At 39.3% G+C, this 17601-nt stretch overlaps 1 protein-coding gene across 1 annotated transcript; it reads left to right on the top strand.

Moving 5' to 3' along the window:
- The first annotated feature begins 297 nt into the window (after window positions 1-297).
- LONRF1 (LON peptidase N-terminal domain and ring finger 1) lies at window positions 298-16334 on the top strand. The gene is made up of 12 exons (XM_074903838.1): window positions 298-1092; window positions 6212-6330; window positions 8022-8144; window positions 8738-8884; window positions 9338-9575; window positions 9661-9751; window positions 10594-10708; window positions 11283-11404; window positions 12576-12734; window positions 12846-13008; window positions 13391-13543; window positions 15080-16334. The coding sequence occupies exons 1-12, from the start codon at window positions 468-470 to the stop codon at window positions 15236-15238; spliced, it is 2214 nt and encodes a 737-aa protein (XP_074759939.1). The 5' UTR covers window positions 298-467; the 3' UTR covers window positions 15239-16334.
- Window positions 16335-17601: the final 1267 nt, after the last annotated feature.

The following is a 17601-nucleotide window of genomic DNA, read 5'->3' as shown; positions in this document are numbered from 1 at the left end:
GACTCACGCCCTGCCCGCCCAGCGCCGGCCCCGCCCCACCCTATCGCGGCGCGGCGCGCGGAGAGGTGTTTTGTAACCTCCTTCCACCTTGCGCCCGCCCTCCGCCCCACCCTTGCGTGGCGTCGCCCGCCGCCAATGGCCAGCGAGCCCGCCCATCAGCTGACGTCGCGCTTTATGTAAGCCGGCGGCTTGAGGGCGCGCGGCGGAGAGGTTTGAAAGGGGGGCAGTGCTGGGGGCGCGCCTCCTCCTCCTCCTCCTCCTCCTCCTCCTCCTCCTCGCGGGGCGGGGGACCGTGGCCCTGGGTCGCGCGCGCAGAGGCGCGCACGTGATCCCCCCTCCCGCCCGCGAGGGTGCCGTGCTTCCTCCTCCTCCTCCCCGCGCCGGCAGCGCCTCAGCGCCGCGCGCGGAGCCCAGCCCGGCGGCCGGAGCGGCAGCGCCACACCCCCTTCGCCAGAGCCGGGCGGCTGATGGCGTTCCCTCCCGTGGCCGTGGGCTCGGAGATGTCGCCGGAGCCGAGTGGCAGCGGCAGCCCGGGCGAGGAGGCGGGCGGAGAGCGGGAGCTGCTGCCGCGGCCGGGTGAGGGGCTGGTGCCTGAGAGCCGCCTGAAGGAAGTGGTGGGCGCGTCCTTGGCGTCGCTGTGTCTCGGGCCCCTCGCCGGACCCCCGCGCCTCGGGACCCTCGTGGATTGCCTGGTGCTGAACTGCCGCCTGCGGCAGAGGCTGGGCCGGAGCCGGGGCCGCGGAGCCGCGGTGGAGGGCGGGGGCGCGGCCGAGGGGCCGCTGCGCTGCTGCGGCTGCGGCAGGTTCCTGAGCGAGCCGGTCACCGTCCCGTGCGGGCACACCTACTGCCGCCGCTGTCTCCGGAGGGAGCTGCGGGCCCGCTGCCGCCGCTGCCGGGACTGGCTGCTGCCGGCGGGGGGCACCAGCACGGCCGCTGCCCCGCTGCGGACCAGCGTCGTCCTCAACCAGCTGGCGGAGAAGTGGTTCCCGGGCGAGTGCGAGAGGGCGAGGACCGGGAGCCAGCTGGAGGAGCTGCTGGCCCAGGGCCGCTTCCGAGAAGCTCTGGGCGCCGCCAGCCAGGCGCTGCGAGCAGGTAAGGCTGTGGGGAGCAGGCTCGTCCTCCGCCCGGTCCCACGGGCCTCAGCCGCGGTCTCCCGCCGCGCTCTCCGCCCTGCTCCCGACGGGACCGTGACGAGCCGGTAGCAAAGCGCGCCAGGCTCGGGGGGCTGGAAGTGTGGAGAGTAGGTGGGCGTGCGTTTCCTTCCTACCCTTCAGTCCCTCTCCCCTGCTGCTGAGGTGTCAGCCACCGAAATGGACCGACAAAGAGCATCCGAAGTTTTATCGTTTGCTGAGAGGATTCGAGGAACCTCAACGTAGTCCGGTGGAGGGACCGATTACGAGACGTGTGGCTGTTCAGAGCTGAGTTGAGCGTCAGGGCTGGTAGTGGGGTGCACTTCAGAGGCGCGGAGGAACGTCCAACAGGGGCTTCTTCATGTCTTGGGTTTTTTCCCCCACATGTTTTCGTGGGACTTGTGTACAGAAGAGTTTGTGGGCTTTGTTTTCGTTTGTATTTAGTGATCGCTGTGCATGAGCAAGAGAGATTCTGTTGCTGTATTTAACCTTGTTTCCTGAGAGAGACCTATTTTCACAGTCTTAAGTGACACCAAGACAATTCCCAGCAGGCCGGGCCCAGTTGCATAAGCAGAGAGGCATGGAGGGGGACAGGTTGTGTAATGTCAGTGACATCATAGGTGGGTGTGGTTGAAGTTTTATAATAGAGTGTTGAGAGAGGGTGCAAAGACGGTAGGTAGAGGCACGCTGCTAGACCTTCCTGTATCGATCACAAGCAGTATGTCTGGTACTATGAACGCTTAAGATACAGTCAGTTTTTCAGAGTTTAGCCTTCGTAGAGGGAGTCAAATTTGTGTGATTGATATACCTTGGTGGATCCGGTGACAGATTCCTTCGTTGTTTTTATTCGACTGTGGATTTGAACACCTGGTGACCTGTGCGGTTCTGGTTTCATTTGTGCTATTTTATTTCTGTTCAGAAATTTAGGAATAAATATTTTTACAGATTAAGTGTATTACGTTTATTGTTGTAGTGGAGAAAAAACCAAAAGCTTGCATAAGTCTGATCCCTTTTAGTCTGTTCTGGGGAGATACATTAATTTATTCTGGAACTAGATCTGTTTCCAAGGTAGGTGGGATTAAATCTCAGATATATTTTATATGCTTTTTGGCAACCAAATTTAAAAAGGTTCACTTGTGGCCTTCAATTCTACGTTATCTGGCAGGATGTTTCCAAAATGTAGGATATGGGATAAATGTGACCTGAGAAAGTGACTGATGTATTTTAAATCTCAGACTGTAATAAGCAGAATTCTTTTTCTTTGTGTGTTCTGAAGTACAGCTCACGAAGAAATTGAGTCAAAACCCAGTGGCCTTCAGGGTACAAACTGATTAATCCATTCTTGATCACAGATGTTTACAGGAGTCCTGTTTCTTGTTTCAGAACTGCTTTGAAAGAATAAAGGAATTAATTCTACAGACTCTAGTTAATCTTTCTTTTATGGATTTAGCAATACCATTTAGATATCTGTGGGGAAAGAATTTTGATTCCTTTTGTGAAGCTACATCTTAATTTTTGGCTTTAAAATGGGTTTAAAATTTGAGAACAGTTTCCAGCTGTGATGCTTATCCAAAATTTTATTCAAATTTAGTACATGTGCTAGAAGCTTAGTTTAAGATTCTTTGTGTGACTGTTTCCTGAGTCTCCAGTCCTGAGAACTATCAATATTCCAAGTATTCTGGTAAAGATACTAAAGAACTTCATGAATCAGAACGCAGGTATACATTAAATGTGAATTTAGAGCTTTGGGCTCACAACTACAAATTGAAAGTTATTTCAGGCCAATAGAGAACTAATTAGTAGCTGCTGGTACACATTCTATCTTCCTCCAGATCATCAATCTTGTAAGCACTTAGAGGCGGAAAAAATGTAGCATAAGAAAGGTATTCATGTTTAAAATTATTCATGTTCTGTTTCAGTGTTTCCTCGCTGCTAGTTCATCTCTGCTTCTTTTTAATGCAGATAGAGAGTTAAAAAACTGATAACTGTCGATCTGACGTCCTAAATAAGGCATTGGCACTAAACCTTTACTCAAATGGCATCTTTTCATAACTTTCTTACATTTCTTGAAACATCTTGACAGAAATAATTGCCATGGTGCAAAAGTGACTTTTGAAAAACAGGAGGAATGTTAACATTCATATGGTTAATACATTCCTTGCAGGGTTTGAAATTATGCAGTTTAGTTAAAGTCTATTGGATTAAAATACAAATGCAGTTTGTCTTTAATCAAGTAGCTCGAAACACAGAACTCATAGGCTTGAGTCTGGTCTGAATCACAGACTCATTCCTGCTGGAGTGGGCCTCAGGAGGTCTGTTGACTAATCAGTCTCTTGTTCAAAGCAGAATAAACGCAGAGTTTACAGCAGTTTGCTTAAGTTTTTGTTCAGTTGGATCATGAAAAACCTGCAAGGATGAAGATTCCACAGCCTCTCTGGGTAACCTGCTCAGAAGTTAATTATCCTCATAGTGAAAATGTTTCTCCTTGTTTCAAGTCTGAACTGCCCTTGGTTCAGTTTATAACCTTTGTCTCTTGTTTCTCTACTGGGCATTTTCAGTAGTCTTCTAGGTAGCCTCCTCTTGGATTCTGCAAGGCTGTTGGGCTCTGAAAGGCCTCTACACATGGGTTGTGTGTTCCAACCCCTGATCCACTGGGGTGACCCTATAGTACTGTATTAATAAATAATGTGTCCTAAAGTTTTTCTGCATAATGGTTGTGATGTGCATGTCTTTTATTTTGAGGAATTTGATCTATTATTAAGAACCATATAAAAAGCGTGCAAGATAGACAAAAGATGGCCTGTTTATTGGTATGCTTATGCTGACAGCCAGGAACAGATGCTTTGGAAGTAGTATAAAAAAAGAATGTGTATTGAGTGGGTTTTTATGTGTACACATTTGTATACTTTCCTATGAATGTAGTAATAACAGTTCTGCACTGAAAAGACTTTGTGTCTTTTTTATTAAAACCATTTGTGTTTGGGTGTGCTAAAAGTGAGGGAGTGCTGAACTGAAAATTCAAGCACAAATTGTGTTTCTGCTCTGCTTAGTCTTTGATCTAAGGATTTGAAATAGTTTTGCATCCTTTCTTTAGGTGGCAAACATTAAAATATATGCTGAAACATTGCAAAATTATGTTTCCACAACTACAAAGCCTAGGAATTAAATTATGGTTGCAAAATTGGACATACAAATATAGACCCTTTGGTCCTGCAAATATTCAGGTCCAGTATGTATTGATCATTCACTGTCAGTGTTTGTGTGTGTTCAGCAGCAGAGTTGGGGTCCCAGTTAAATGCCTTGCTTCAGCCCTTTGTTTTGTACCAGCTCAGTCAGAATCATGCTTGTCTCTTTGAAAAAGGGACAAAATGTTCACCTGCTGTAGACTTGAACTCACATTTTTATCTTCAAACTACGCCTCACTTTCCTCCCAAAAAAGAAGGCTCAGAGTTCCTCAGGTCATGTTATACAGTTGAAAGTCTGAGAAAGATAATCTCCCTCTGATTATGTGCAAATAGGTAGCTTATTAGAGAACAAAGACCTGCACTTGCTGCTACCCTGAAGAAAAGAATTTGATTTAATACTAACTCTGCTGGACACCAAAGAGTCAAATACAACAGAAAAAATGGTCTGAAGAGTTTGATCTGAGCTCCCTCCTTACTAAGCTATAGCAGTCACAAAACACAAAGCCACAGGAAAACAGGCTTCAGAGTTGTTCTGCTTGCAGAATTGGCGTTTAAGTCAAAGACAATTTTCCAGATTTCTGTTAATACAAATGTTTTATTATGTCTAAAATAAAAAACAAACGAACCAGGTTTGGGAATATTTGTATTTGAAGGGAAACTGTCAACTCAAAAGAAAGACACTTTAGTTTCAGTTGTGAAATCTTGGCTAAAACTTGTGAGTTTCGATTTTTCTTAACCCTTTCTTTTTCATTACGGTCTTTTTACATGTAGCATTGTGGATCTAAATACAGAGCAATATGTTGGAATGCATGGGACTGTTGACCAGTCTGGCTTTTAAATGTAAAACAAGCTAATGTTGGAAATAATGAAAATTTAAACTAGACATTTAGAATAGACTGTGATAGAACATCGCATTGAAATGATCCTCTCCCAGGAAAATCTTGTTGAAACAAACTTAAAGAACTATTTAGTTTTAGTATTGTTTACAATAGACCAATGTTTGAATTGTTTATCTCATTCAGTGAAAAACATGGGTGTATTTTTTTTTTTTTAATCAAGAACAAAGCAGTGTGCTGACTTTTTTTCCAAGCAACAACTACAATTAGTTATGTTATGAAAACCAGTTTTAGTGACATGGAGACGTGTGTACTTCCCATTTAAGAGTTGGCTTTACTAAAAGTGCAAAATGCTGTATGTTGGACATGAGACAAGTCTTTACTGAACAGATACTAGTGTTTTCCCATCACAGAAGTTCCACTAGTACAACTGCTTACAGTAGGACCGTCAGCTTGTGTTTAAAGACTTGCTGGTATTGGCCATCTCTTCAGACCACACAGTGATAAAGCCTACTTCTGGTACTTACCAGATGGGTGCATTGTGAAAGCAGCATCTGTATCTCCAGCCATAGTTGGAAGGGGTTGGGTATTATAGAAACAAATGACAGTCTAAAGAAGACTAAAGAAGAGTTTGAACTACTGAAAGTAAACTTTGTAATATTTGGACTTTTTAATACAAGTGAGGTGAATTCCCAGTTTTCTGTGGTTTTGAATGGGTGTACTGTAAAGCTACAGTCTACCTAGTTCTCAGTTTTTGTTGTCACAGCAGTACTGAGCAATACTTTGTTCTGTCAGCTTCAGTGTTAGATCTTCTAAAATATATTTTCTTGTTGCTGCAAGATACATTAGAGGGTCCAGAATCTGATTTTTAGCTTGAAAGACATGAGCCTGGAATTAGGGCTGCTTTTATTACCCAAACACTGGTGGGTGTGGGAGAATGCACTCCAGTAATTTTGAAAGTATGGCACCCAAAAGTGGTTATGAAATATCACTATGAAAGCATATCTAATTAAATCCCACAAATTTCTATATCACTAAAAATGTTACTTTTTGTTTTCAGATTCCAGTGACTTTATGCTAAGAATTTACAGAGCTGAGTCATATGTTGGCCTCCAAGAATACAAAACAGCCATAGAAGATCTAAATTTTGTTATTTCTAAAATGCCAAATTGGCCAGAGGTAAGTTGATATGATCTCTGTTTATCTATAAAATTAATAAATTCTAAATTATGCTCACATAAAGTTAAGAACCTATGTCAGCTACCTTAAATGTTATCTTGTAAGACATGCAAAATGCTAAAAGGAATCTTAAAATAGTTACTTATGAGACAGGCTGATGGGTACAGCAGGTTAGAGCTGATTGACAAATATCCTTGGAGTTGGGATAGTTTATGGTGATGTAACCTGTAAAAGCTGGTGTTTGGGATTTTTGTTTGTTATTTTTTATTAAACACTTTACTGTTTAGCTTGGAAAGTTTTTCTTTGGAAAGCCCAAAGAAACACCGTGGGAACTGAGCTTTACAAACAGTGCAGACAGCTGGGCAGTTACTGGCCTTCAGAAGTGTAAGATACTGCATATTGCAGTACTGGCTAAACTCTGAGCACAGCAAGGAGCAGCAAGATCTTGCCACAAAAGGGAAGATAATTGCTGCTGTCTCGGCATCTCCTGTGTTCAGCAGTTCTGTGACTACTGCAAATTCAGAAAGCATCCTACTTTTTGCCTCTCAGCATTGGTTGTACTGTCTACTTTTTTTTTTTGTATGTTTGGAAAGAAACCTCACTTCACTTAACTGAGCTTAGTTTGATGGATTCCTCTAACAATTCTTACCTCTGTAGGAAAATAAACTCTCTATAAGAGGAAGATTAGCATACTTTCATTTTTCAGGATACATGTTAATAAAACAGCCCAAATCCATCAATGATGAGGCATGCCCTCGTCTTACAGACTTGTTTTAACAGATGCTACTGTTAGTACTGGCAGTTGTTCTGTAGAAACTGCACTCTGGGGGTGTTTTTTTTGCGGGGTTTTTTTGTTTTTTTTAAAGTTCAGTTTCTGGTCATTATACAAAATCTCATATACAGGTAGATATTGTTGTTTTACCAAACTTTTGTTAGATAACTGGGTTTTTTTTCTCTAACTTGGATTTATATTACTGCAAATACAACTTATTAACATTGAGATGTTGGATAAGGGACTTCTTAGTTCCAACATCATATAGTTATAGGTAGGCTCAGCCAAATTCAGTAGTCTTTTTCTCCTGGTTTTTTTTTTTTTCCAGAGAAAATAATATACAGAATTTTATTTTCCTCTACCTTCTGTGTAGTGTTCAAGAGTAAAATATAGTTGGAGCAAGCAGTTCCAAAAGTGCATTGTTTTGTGTTAAGAACATAGATTAAGATGTATGTGAGGGATGCATGGTTGTGTGGATTGTTTTCTTTGTAGTTACCCTTGTCCTACAGTCTGGAACCATAAGGCTTTTAATAAAACAGAGAGCAGAAAGGGTATCCTGTGTTATACAAAGTTACATAGTAATTTGCATTTTGTGTCCCTCTTTTTCCCCTCCAAAGGCTCACAGAAGGGGGAAATGAAGGCCTTTTGTGAATTCAGCACTAGTCAGGCTTTCTGTAAGCCGAAACAAATTAACTGGAAGAAGACTAACACCAGCCTATCCCATGACTCTTTTTGAGCACTGTAGTGGATGTATGTTAGACAAGGCATATAGTTCATTCACACTGTGCACGGCTAAAGTCTGTTGAAGAGCTATATTCGTCATTTAGGGTTCTAATACCTACTCTATTGTAATGCCTGTAAGATGAATACTGCAGTTCTACATACTCTCTAGAAAAGTCTTTGCGCTATCTATTTTCAGGTCTACTTCCGGAAAGGAAAAGTGCTGCAAGACTCTGGCTTTGTAGGTGATGCCTTACAGCTATTTCTACAGTGCTTAGCCCTTGATGAGGACTTTCTTCCAGCCAAGCTAGAAGTAGAAAGGGTAATTTTATTTATGAAACTGGATTATTATCTCTGTCTTGATTCCTTTATAAAGCTCCCATTACGGTAGACTTTGAGCATCCAAAAATCCTCATTACATACAAAGAAGGTTCAGGGGCAGGATAAGTTCCTTTCAAGATATATAGCATACGGTGTTGAAGAGATAGTCCTAATGTATACTTTTTCAGTACATGCTTAAAAGTACATATGCTGTGTTTGGAATTACTAAATGAAAGTCTGGAATACTGGCAGCAAGTTAAATGTTTGAAGTTGAACTCTTTCGGGCCAAGAGCACAACAGTTTTTCTTTGATAATAAAAAAGCTGCATGGTACTGAATTGATAATGTCTCACTCTGTTTGAAGAGCTCACTCACTTGTAGTAGAAGAGATTTCTAGATAAATTTCTTTTTAGTAATTTCGGTATGTAGGTTTCTGGTTGTTCTCAACTGTTCTTTATCAGTTACTGCTTAAATAAAGCTTTATGAGTATTACTTGATAGAGATTAAATTCTCGGTTTTGGTATTTAGTTTTATAATAAAGCTATGCCTAGATCCTTTTTCATTATTGTGAATTATTTAGCTGTTTGTTTTCTAGACGTTGTGTGATGTGCTGTCACCAGAGAAGTTAGGAGAGAGTCTGAAGGAATCTGCTTGGAATTCACCACATATTCGAAATAAACCTTTTATACTTAGTTCTGAGGTGACTGAATCTTACTGCAACTTACAGCTTTGTCCTGAGCGGGTAAGAAAAACTACAAGATAACTTTTCTCTTTGGCTGATATACAAACATCAGACATTCTGATACCCTTACTTGTCATACTTACTTTCCAGCCTAAATGCTGACTTTTTTTAATTGGCTGAATTGGAAGAAAAGAATTGTGATTTGGGAGTAATGTGTTTTCATTTGGGGTGTTAGACTCCTCATTCCAGTGAACTACTTATTAGAAGGTACTGAGATTTGATATTGGTGCTTTCAAAATAAAGAGAAATACAGATTTTCTTCTCTTTGAAGCACACGGAGATTTTTAAATTGTTAATGCTGAACAAATTTGAGTGCTGTCTTGACTTACCAGTTTCTCTAGTTAACTAGTGAACTAACTGTGGGTATCAGTTTGGCTTATATATCTCTGCATGCTCACATCTTACATACTTAGATTTCTGTGACTCTAAGTACAGTTCATCTTATGGTTGTAGAGTTTAGGAGGATCAGATGTACTGGAGCCTGTCAGTGGAAGCTTAAATCGTGCACAGTCTGCCCATGCTCTTAATTCAACAAAAGACCTTGCCAAGGAAGATGGCTTAAAGAGAGTGTCTTCTGAACCCCTTCTCTCTGGCCAAGAAAAAGGTGCTTTGTTGAAGAGAAAGCTTTCCTTTTCAGAACAGGATACAGTTGTATGCGAAGATGGAAGAAACAAACACAAAAAGCAAGGAGGTAAACAGTCACTTACTTTGAAATGTAAAGTATTTACTGTCTTGTGTCTGTCTTTGAAGGCTTATTCTGTCTTGCTTTTCCTTAGAAAGTACAAAAAGAGACATGACATTGGCTTTTGGAACAATTCCAGGGGATTTGATTGATGTATCAGACTTTGAGTGCTCTCTATGTATGAGGTAAGATTTTATCTTGATTCAGTATTTTTGTTATAGATGCTTGGCCACATATCTGTTACACATATAAAGTGAGGTACTTACAGGTTGTGATGAGTTCTGGTGTCAGTCAATAATTTTTCAGCCTTCCCCTACCCATGCAGGTAAATGCTTATAAAAATTTGTTGATTGCTATAGTGCTATAATACAGCATTATTTTAATCAAGTTGCCTTTTAAATTAAACTTGGCATTATTAACTGGTAACCTTAAAAGGACACTTGTGGCTAAATGTTAGGGGTTTTTTTCATTCAATAAAACTGTTTCTTGTTTCGGGAAGACTAATGCTTAGCAGTATTGTCTGTGAACCTCATATTTGACTAGGAGATTTAAATACTTCAGAATGTTAGTCTGTTTAAATGTAGCTGGTGTATTTGAAAGCTCTTACTGAGTTGTCTTGGTTTTCAGAATAAATACCTTGAAACATATGGTGTTCACTAGACTGTCCGTAGTTATGAGTATGTAATACTGTTACTAAAACAACTTAGCTCCTCAAAGAATCTTAATTCTGCATATTCTGAATCTCTGTGTAGTGAGACCAATATCTTTGTTTGTTGGGATAAATGTTTAGATAGTTAGTGTTGACAGGTGTCCAGATTCATCAGAAAAAAAGAAATGAGTGGTGTGGTGGTAAATGGAAACAAGCTGCAGAATAGGGGAAAAAGTAGAATAAGGAGACATGGGATTAATTTTTTTCTCTGCTTTGTTATGGTATAACAAGTCTTAAAAATTAAAGAGGTCGATCACTGACTTTTTTAGCAAAACACACACTTCCCATAGCATCTAACTTCTAATAACTTTGTTTCAGGCTATTCTATGAGCCAGTGACAACCCCTTGTGGACATACTTTTTGCAAAGGTTGTTTGGAACGGTGTTTAGACCATGCTCCTCAGTGTCCACTCTGTAAGGAGAGTTTGAAAGAGGTACTGTTTCTCAGTAGAGCCCACAAATACCAGTACTGTATTTTAAAGACTATTTCACTTAAACCCTACAACTTTGATTTATTTGGGTTATGAATTGCTGCTAGAAAGGAAAAACTTGAGACAAACTTTGTCAGTTGGTTAGGTTTGCCTCAGGGTCTTATGTTTTATGTTTCTATGACCATGTACTTTAATGGGGTAATTAAATCATGAGTATTTGTAGACTTTGGTAATTATTCAGTAAAACCTCTGATTTCTGTACGCTTATTTGTATGGCTGTATAACCTGGGAAGTCAATTCTGCCTCTGGTAAGCATAGAAGTACAAACTGAGTTAGACACTCATGTTGTCAGACACTAAGAACTAAAATAGAGAATCTCATTTTCAAATATTAGAGTAACATCAGGTGTTATGTAATGAACCATAACAACTTCAGAGCTGTAAGTTTTCATAGATTTAAATCTCATTTATGACACGATTCATATATTCTGGTTTTAAATAAAAGCTGCATTTTCTCAAGTCTTTTGTTAATGTATATATGAAAAGAAATAATAATATTTTTTTTAAATTGCTTACAGTACCTTGCAAGCAGAAAATACAGCATCACAGAACTGCTGGAGGAATTAATAATGAAATATTTGTCTGATGAATTATATGAGAGAAAAAGAATTCATGCTGAAGAAACTGCTGAACACTCCAAGTAAGCTTACTATCTTACCTAGAAAACTTGAGAGATTAGTATGGAAATCCTTTTTAGAAATGCTTTATCATTTTTGTGATTATTAATAATGGCATATTATGGAGCAAGAAGGCGTATAAAGACATGTTCATTTGATGTGTTAAATGTGTATTTTAGAAAATTAACTTTTTTAACTGCCGTGGAAATAAAAAAAATCATGCTTTGATAGTAGCAATGTGAGGCTCTTAAGTCTCTACAAAATATGTTTGCTCTTCTGTTTCTTTTTCTGAAAGCACTGTCGTGGAGCTTCAGTTTTAGCTTTGCTGCTGTTAATGGAATTGCCCTCTTGGGTTGGCTGCAGAGTCTTAGATACTTGAATTTCAGAGAAGTTCATCACAGACATTAATTGTGTTAAAATAGATGTGATGAAAAGAAACTGTTGGGATTTTTTTTTGTAATCTTGATGTTCATTTCTAGTAGAGTTCTTCATATACATAAAGCATCATGTATTGTGGTTATGAATGTTGGAAAACTATCCAAAACTATAGCTCATGCAGAATCCATACATTACAGTTGTGTTTTATAGTCTGAAAGGTATTGATATTAAATACCAGGTAATGTTTTCATGATAACTTGTTTGTATCCATTATCAGCTGTACATATTTGATTAAAAAGCATGAAAAAAAAAGTTTTGTTTTTTCAGTTAGCTCTGTGGAGGCATACTGCAAGGTAAAAATTATACCCTGGGTTGCATCATGTGGAGTCCATCACTGCAAATAATCTAAATGGTGACCTAGCTACTATGTAGTTACTGCTACACCTTTTTAGTTCCAGGAAAACTGTTACTCTGAGGGCATAATGGCTTGTATGACTCAAACTAAAACAAAAAGGAAAAAAGTAACTAATGCTCCTGTCCCCAAAACAAAGACCTTCATTCAGTGACTGGATACTAACTAACTGTGAGGCTTATTGTCCAGTATGTATTCAAATCAGTACATAGGTATTCAGTCACTGTTAATAGTATGTGTTTCTATTGGTTATGAAAGTTACTAGAATGTGCTTATCATTAAACTTTTAAAAGAGTGCTTCATAACCTCGGATATAGCAAACATACTGAAAAAAATGTACTGTCTTGGCATAGTTCAGCGTTTATATTTTTAATCCACATATTTCTTTTGATGTTCTTTTGAAGCTTGACCAAGAATGTTCCAATGTTTGTTTGCACTATGGCATATCCTACTGTGCCTTGCCCTCTACATGTGTTTGAGCCAAGATACCGACTAATGATTCGCAGAAGTATAGAAACTGGAACTAAACAGTTCGGGATGTGTATAAGTGATTCTCAGAATGGGTAGGTTTACATCCTAATTCTAAGCTTCTCATCTCTTTATTTCTTTTTTAATTATAAAAAATGGCCTTTCAGAAGCATGTAACTGCATTACTGACAAGGTGTCTTTTCTAGTTTTGCAGATTATGGATGCATGCTGCAAATTAGGAATGTTCATTTTCTACCTGATGGACGGTCTGTTGTTGATACAGTTGGTGGAAAGAGATTTAGAGTTTTACGGAGAGGGATGAAAGATGGTTATTGCACTGCAGACATCGAATATTTGGAAGACATTAAGGTATCCAGCATGCTGTCTAAATACTTGTATTAATATCTCAAGATTTTTGCTTGATTTGTTTTTGAGAGGTCCATTTCAAATTTTTAGATCCCCAGACCACTAGAAGATTCAGTGTCAGTGTGTGAAAAAATGGAAGCTAGCTTCATTTTTTTATTATCATAAAACAACAAAGTAATACTGTGGGTTTTGTTTGAACAATAGTTTGAAGCTGTAACTTTTTAAAATATCACAGGTTATCTTTACTATTCAATCATTAGCAATCAAGGTTTAGAATGCAAGAAATATGTGTCTAAATATAGTTGAAATCAAATGTTTCTTGATTGTAGCTTAAATGCCTTATTTCTTTATCTCTAATGATATTTTCATAACGTTCCTCCTATAGGTTGCTGATGAAGAAGAACTAAAGAAACTGAGAGAACTTCACAATTTTGTTTACAATCAGGCCTGCAGTTGGTTCCAAAACTTAAGAAACAAATTTCGCACTCAAATTCTTCAGCACTTTGGGCCAATGCCTGACAGGGAGGAAAATATACAGGTGAGACATCATTTAATATCAATGACTAGGTGCTTATTTCTAAAAAAAAAACCCTGTTAACTGTTAAACATAAAAAGAAAAAAACCCACTTTTTTTTGAACTTTGAAGGCAATAAGGTTTGCATCTTGTTTCTCTTATGATGAGCAGCAAAAGGCAACTCTGTCATTGTTAGCAGTTTTTGCAGGAAAGGATGATATGCTGCTGTTGAGATAAAACTAATAAACTTTGAGTTACAGTGGCATTTTAAAGTGTTTTGTGTAAAGCTGTTAGAATTCAGATGGAAAAACACCTGTAATTTCTTCCTTGTGACACACTCAGGCGGCAATCTTTGGCAAAAGGGTAATCACAAATACCACTTTCCTCCTTTCTGAGCTAGTGCCAAGAACTGCTGCAGCTGCTAGGATTTGACAAATGTTTCTTAAGAAACTAGCTTCAGCAATCTGTTTTAATGGTGGTTATAAACAATTAATGAAGGCTGGTGAGATCCTGAGTGAGTCAAGGCTGGAAAAAATGAACATTTAAAAATACGTTAAATTTGTCTTTGAAAGTGAAAGTACATATGAAGTGGGTTCTTATGAGAGCCTGTCCTTCACCCATCTGCTACACACTTTTAGGAAACTGTATTAGCCAATCTGGGAGGACTGTAGAAGCTGTGGAGGCCAGTGCATGAGTTCAGAAGTGGTTTTAGGACAATTTTAATTAAAAAAAAAAAAACAGATTTAAAGCAACATACTAGGGAAGAGGAGTAAGTGTGCAAAACCAGGATAATTAGCAGGGCAGCAATACTGTGAGTATGTACATGAGATTTGCAGTAGAACGTAAATGTGTCAACGGTGTGATACAGATGCAAGGTAGGAAATGTCATCCTGGAGTGTTCCATGATGTATATGTATTTTTTGCAAGTCATTTGAGGTAATCTGTCTCTGCAGTGATAGGACCTCTGCTGAGGAGTATTATGTCCATTCTGGACATGACATCTAAGGCTTTTGGTGTAGGGAATTGAATAAATTACAGGAAAAACTTACATAGTGTGTTTTATCAATTTTGAAAAAACTGATTAGGTAGTCCTGCTCTGTCTAGGAGGTAATGAGAAGGGAGAGGAATTGGGAGGTGATAGAGGAATATTTCATGTATAACAAAGACAATTATAATGAAAATGTTAGGATTCAAGAATATTCAAGCCTTAAGAATAGCATGACAGTTAATGGATTTATTTTTTATCAGGGAGATTTGTTATTAGGTGACTGTCCTATACTTAGCCATCTTTTCCCAAGAAAGTTATGAACTTCCTTTGTTGTCTTTAAAAATACTTGTTTTATCAAACTTGGTTGAAGTGTACTTTACTTGAGTTCTCAGCTGGGGAGGGATCAGAAGAGATCTGTTCAGAACCCCTCTGAACTCATGGATCTGGAATTCTCTAGTTAGTATCAAACTTTAACCTAGTCTTTGTCATTAGCAGCTTTGACTTTTGATGTCTTTGTGTTAGTCCACTATACTACATTGGTTATGGGTAACCAACTTATCTTTTATTTTTAGGCAATGCCCAATGGTCCTGCTTGGTGTTGGTGGCTTCTAGCTGTTCTCCCAGTAGACCCCAGATATCAGCTGTCAGTTCTCTCCATGATGTCTTTAAAAGACCGTCTGATAAAAATCCAGCATATACTCACGTATTTTTCTAGAGACCAGTCCAAGTGACTAACCGCCTGGATCTTCCTGAAAAGTTACTCTGTTCTGGTTGTAGTAGCAGCTGGAATTTTTGCTGCCTTTGCACATCTAGCACCGGTTTGAGAAGTGTAATGGAACTGCTTTTTCTCTCTCCCTCCCACCCTCCCAACTTCCTGAACCATGTGGTTCTTTGAATGCACACTTTCCTCAACTATGAGAGAAGACCACTGGCGATTGCACAAAGTCAATCCAGCTAGATATGTTTTTCACGTTATCTACATTACAATTTGCACTATGTAGAAGAGAACCTTTTTGAGACTTGATAATTTTAGCCACTGACTTTTTAAAGCTGTGGGAAGTGCAGGACTAAAGGCTGACAGTCCAGGTTTACAACATTGAGCAGGTATTAAAGGTTTTGCAAATGTTTGCCTCATACAACTGTTCTTTTGCTGTTTGCACAACTATTTGAAATATAGTATTGAATGTCACTGTTGGATATTACTACTCTTGTTGAATTATCTTGACCATGAATATGGCACAGATTTTTAAGTTATCTTGTAAATGTATGCATCACAAAACAGGTGACATTATGAACTGTATGCTGAACTGAGAGCCAATTTTAAGGAACAAATGCAAAAAACACAAAAAAAGGGTACTTCTGTCTAAAAATACTTAAACTGTGAATATGGTTTACATACCTAGGCCTGTACATGTTAAAGAGGAAACTGAAAACTAAATGCTAGTACCAGTTAAATTTCTACTGGGCTTTTCAGGCTGGCTGTTCTTCCAGAGTACACAGTTAAGTTTATAGAGTTTAGAAGAAGAACTCTTAGAGTGTGCGTGTGTATTGGGGATTGGGCATCCAGGATTTAAAAGCTTAAAGTTTTATTTGAACTTTTTATGTGAGTTCTATGCCTTATTCATATCAACAGTAGAGCACACTGCAGTGGCAAGGTTAGCATCATGCTGCCAATAGGTACTTTTTGTAATTAAAGGTTTGCATATTTGTGAATATGTCTGATACTGGCTTTCTTGTATGTAAATCATTTGTAAAATATTTCTTAAATCTTGCTTTTGCTAATATATTTAATTTTCAATAAAAGCTAAAAGTTTGTAATATTTTTTAACTTTATCAGAAACTAAAAATCACTTTTGTTTTCCATATGCTTCTGTTGTGGGATCTTAAGTAAATCCAGAAGCAGCTGTTTAACCTACACCAAGGTTGTGGGCATGTCATGACGTAATTGGTATGTACATAATCTGCTTCTGATTATAGTACCTGTCTCAGACTGATTATTGGTCAGACAAGTTTTTTGCTGGTGTTCTGCTTTTGTGTCTACTTCATTTAAATTAAAGTGGTTTCAGGTATCAAGTTTGCATTTCACAAAAGTTGTGGGAAACTTCTTGCAGAACAGTTAGGTATTTCACGGACTTGCTAATCAGATGTTCTGGCCTTGTTCTATTCTGGAGTTGAAGGCTTGAGATACTGCAGGTAACCCAAAATGTGCTGGATCATTTTTAATGTGGACTTTTCCCTAGGGTAAATTTCCCCGAATGAACCACTGATTTTCAGGTTTAGAAACTTCAGTTTTCCTGGTGTGAAATGACAAGTTTGTGTTTCTCCATCTAACTTGATTTTTCTTTTGGAAATTGGCAATTACACAAACATTATCCCTCACATTTTTCCTAGGAAATTGTTTCTCTGTGAGCCTTTAACTGATCCTAAGTTTCTTTAGGACAGTATGCAAAGATGGCTGTAAGATATGTTGGTGGGAGTTCTGTGAAGCTTGGAAGTGGTGCTAGAACATTAGTAGGAAGAAATGTTTGTTCCGAACCCCCTGAAAGATTAGGCCACATTCAAACATCGCTAGAGGCTTTACAAGATTTGAAAGGACAGTGTGCTCATCCTTTTGGTTTTATAATCATTTAATCAATTCCTTTGAGCTCAATCCCAGTGTGTGTGTGTGTGTGGGTAGATATCTGCTAAATACTGAAATTTTACTATAGCCTCATTTGGATTGATTACAAGTGAGACAGGGTAGAGTTGATCTGCACAACTGAGTCTTCTGAACAGCACAAGGAAGACTTACAGTGCAGGGCATTGCTCACTTGACATTGTCAGCTGGTGCAGGGACCATTCCCAGTGAGAATAGTTGAAACTTTGGCTTTGAGCAGGTCTTCAGGAGCAGTAGACAAACCACAACTGTCTGGCCTGCACCTAACCAAGTCTGAGATATTGCTCTTTCAGTACTGTCTTTAACTGTAGAAACCTGGCTATCTACAACTGGATTTCTAATGGGAAGAAGGTTGGTTGTTTCAGTTAGTGAGTAGGCATGAGAGCGCTGTTTAAGGATTATAGTATCCATGCCACTTGGTATCACACTGAAATCTGT

This window comes from Athene noctua, chromosome 4, assembly GCF_965140245.1.
Source record: "Athene noctua chromosome 4, bAthNoc1.hap1.1, whole genome shotgun sequence".
NCBI lineage: Eukaryota > Metazoa > Chordata > Aves > Strigiformes > Strigidae > Athene > Athene noctua.
Note: the sequence above shows the minus strand (reverse complement) of the source record. Positions and strands in the feature narration are given on the sequence as shown.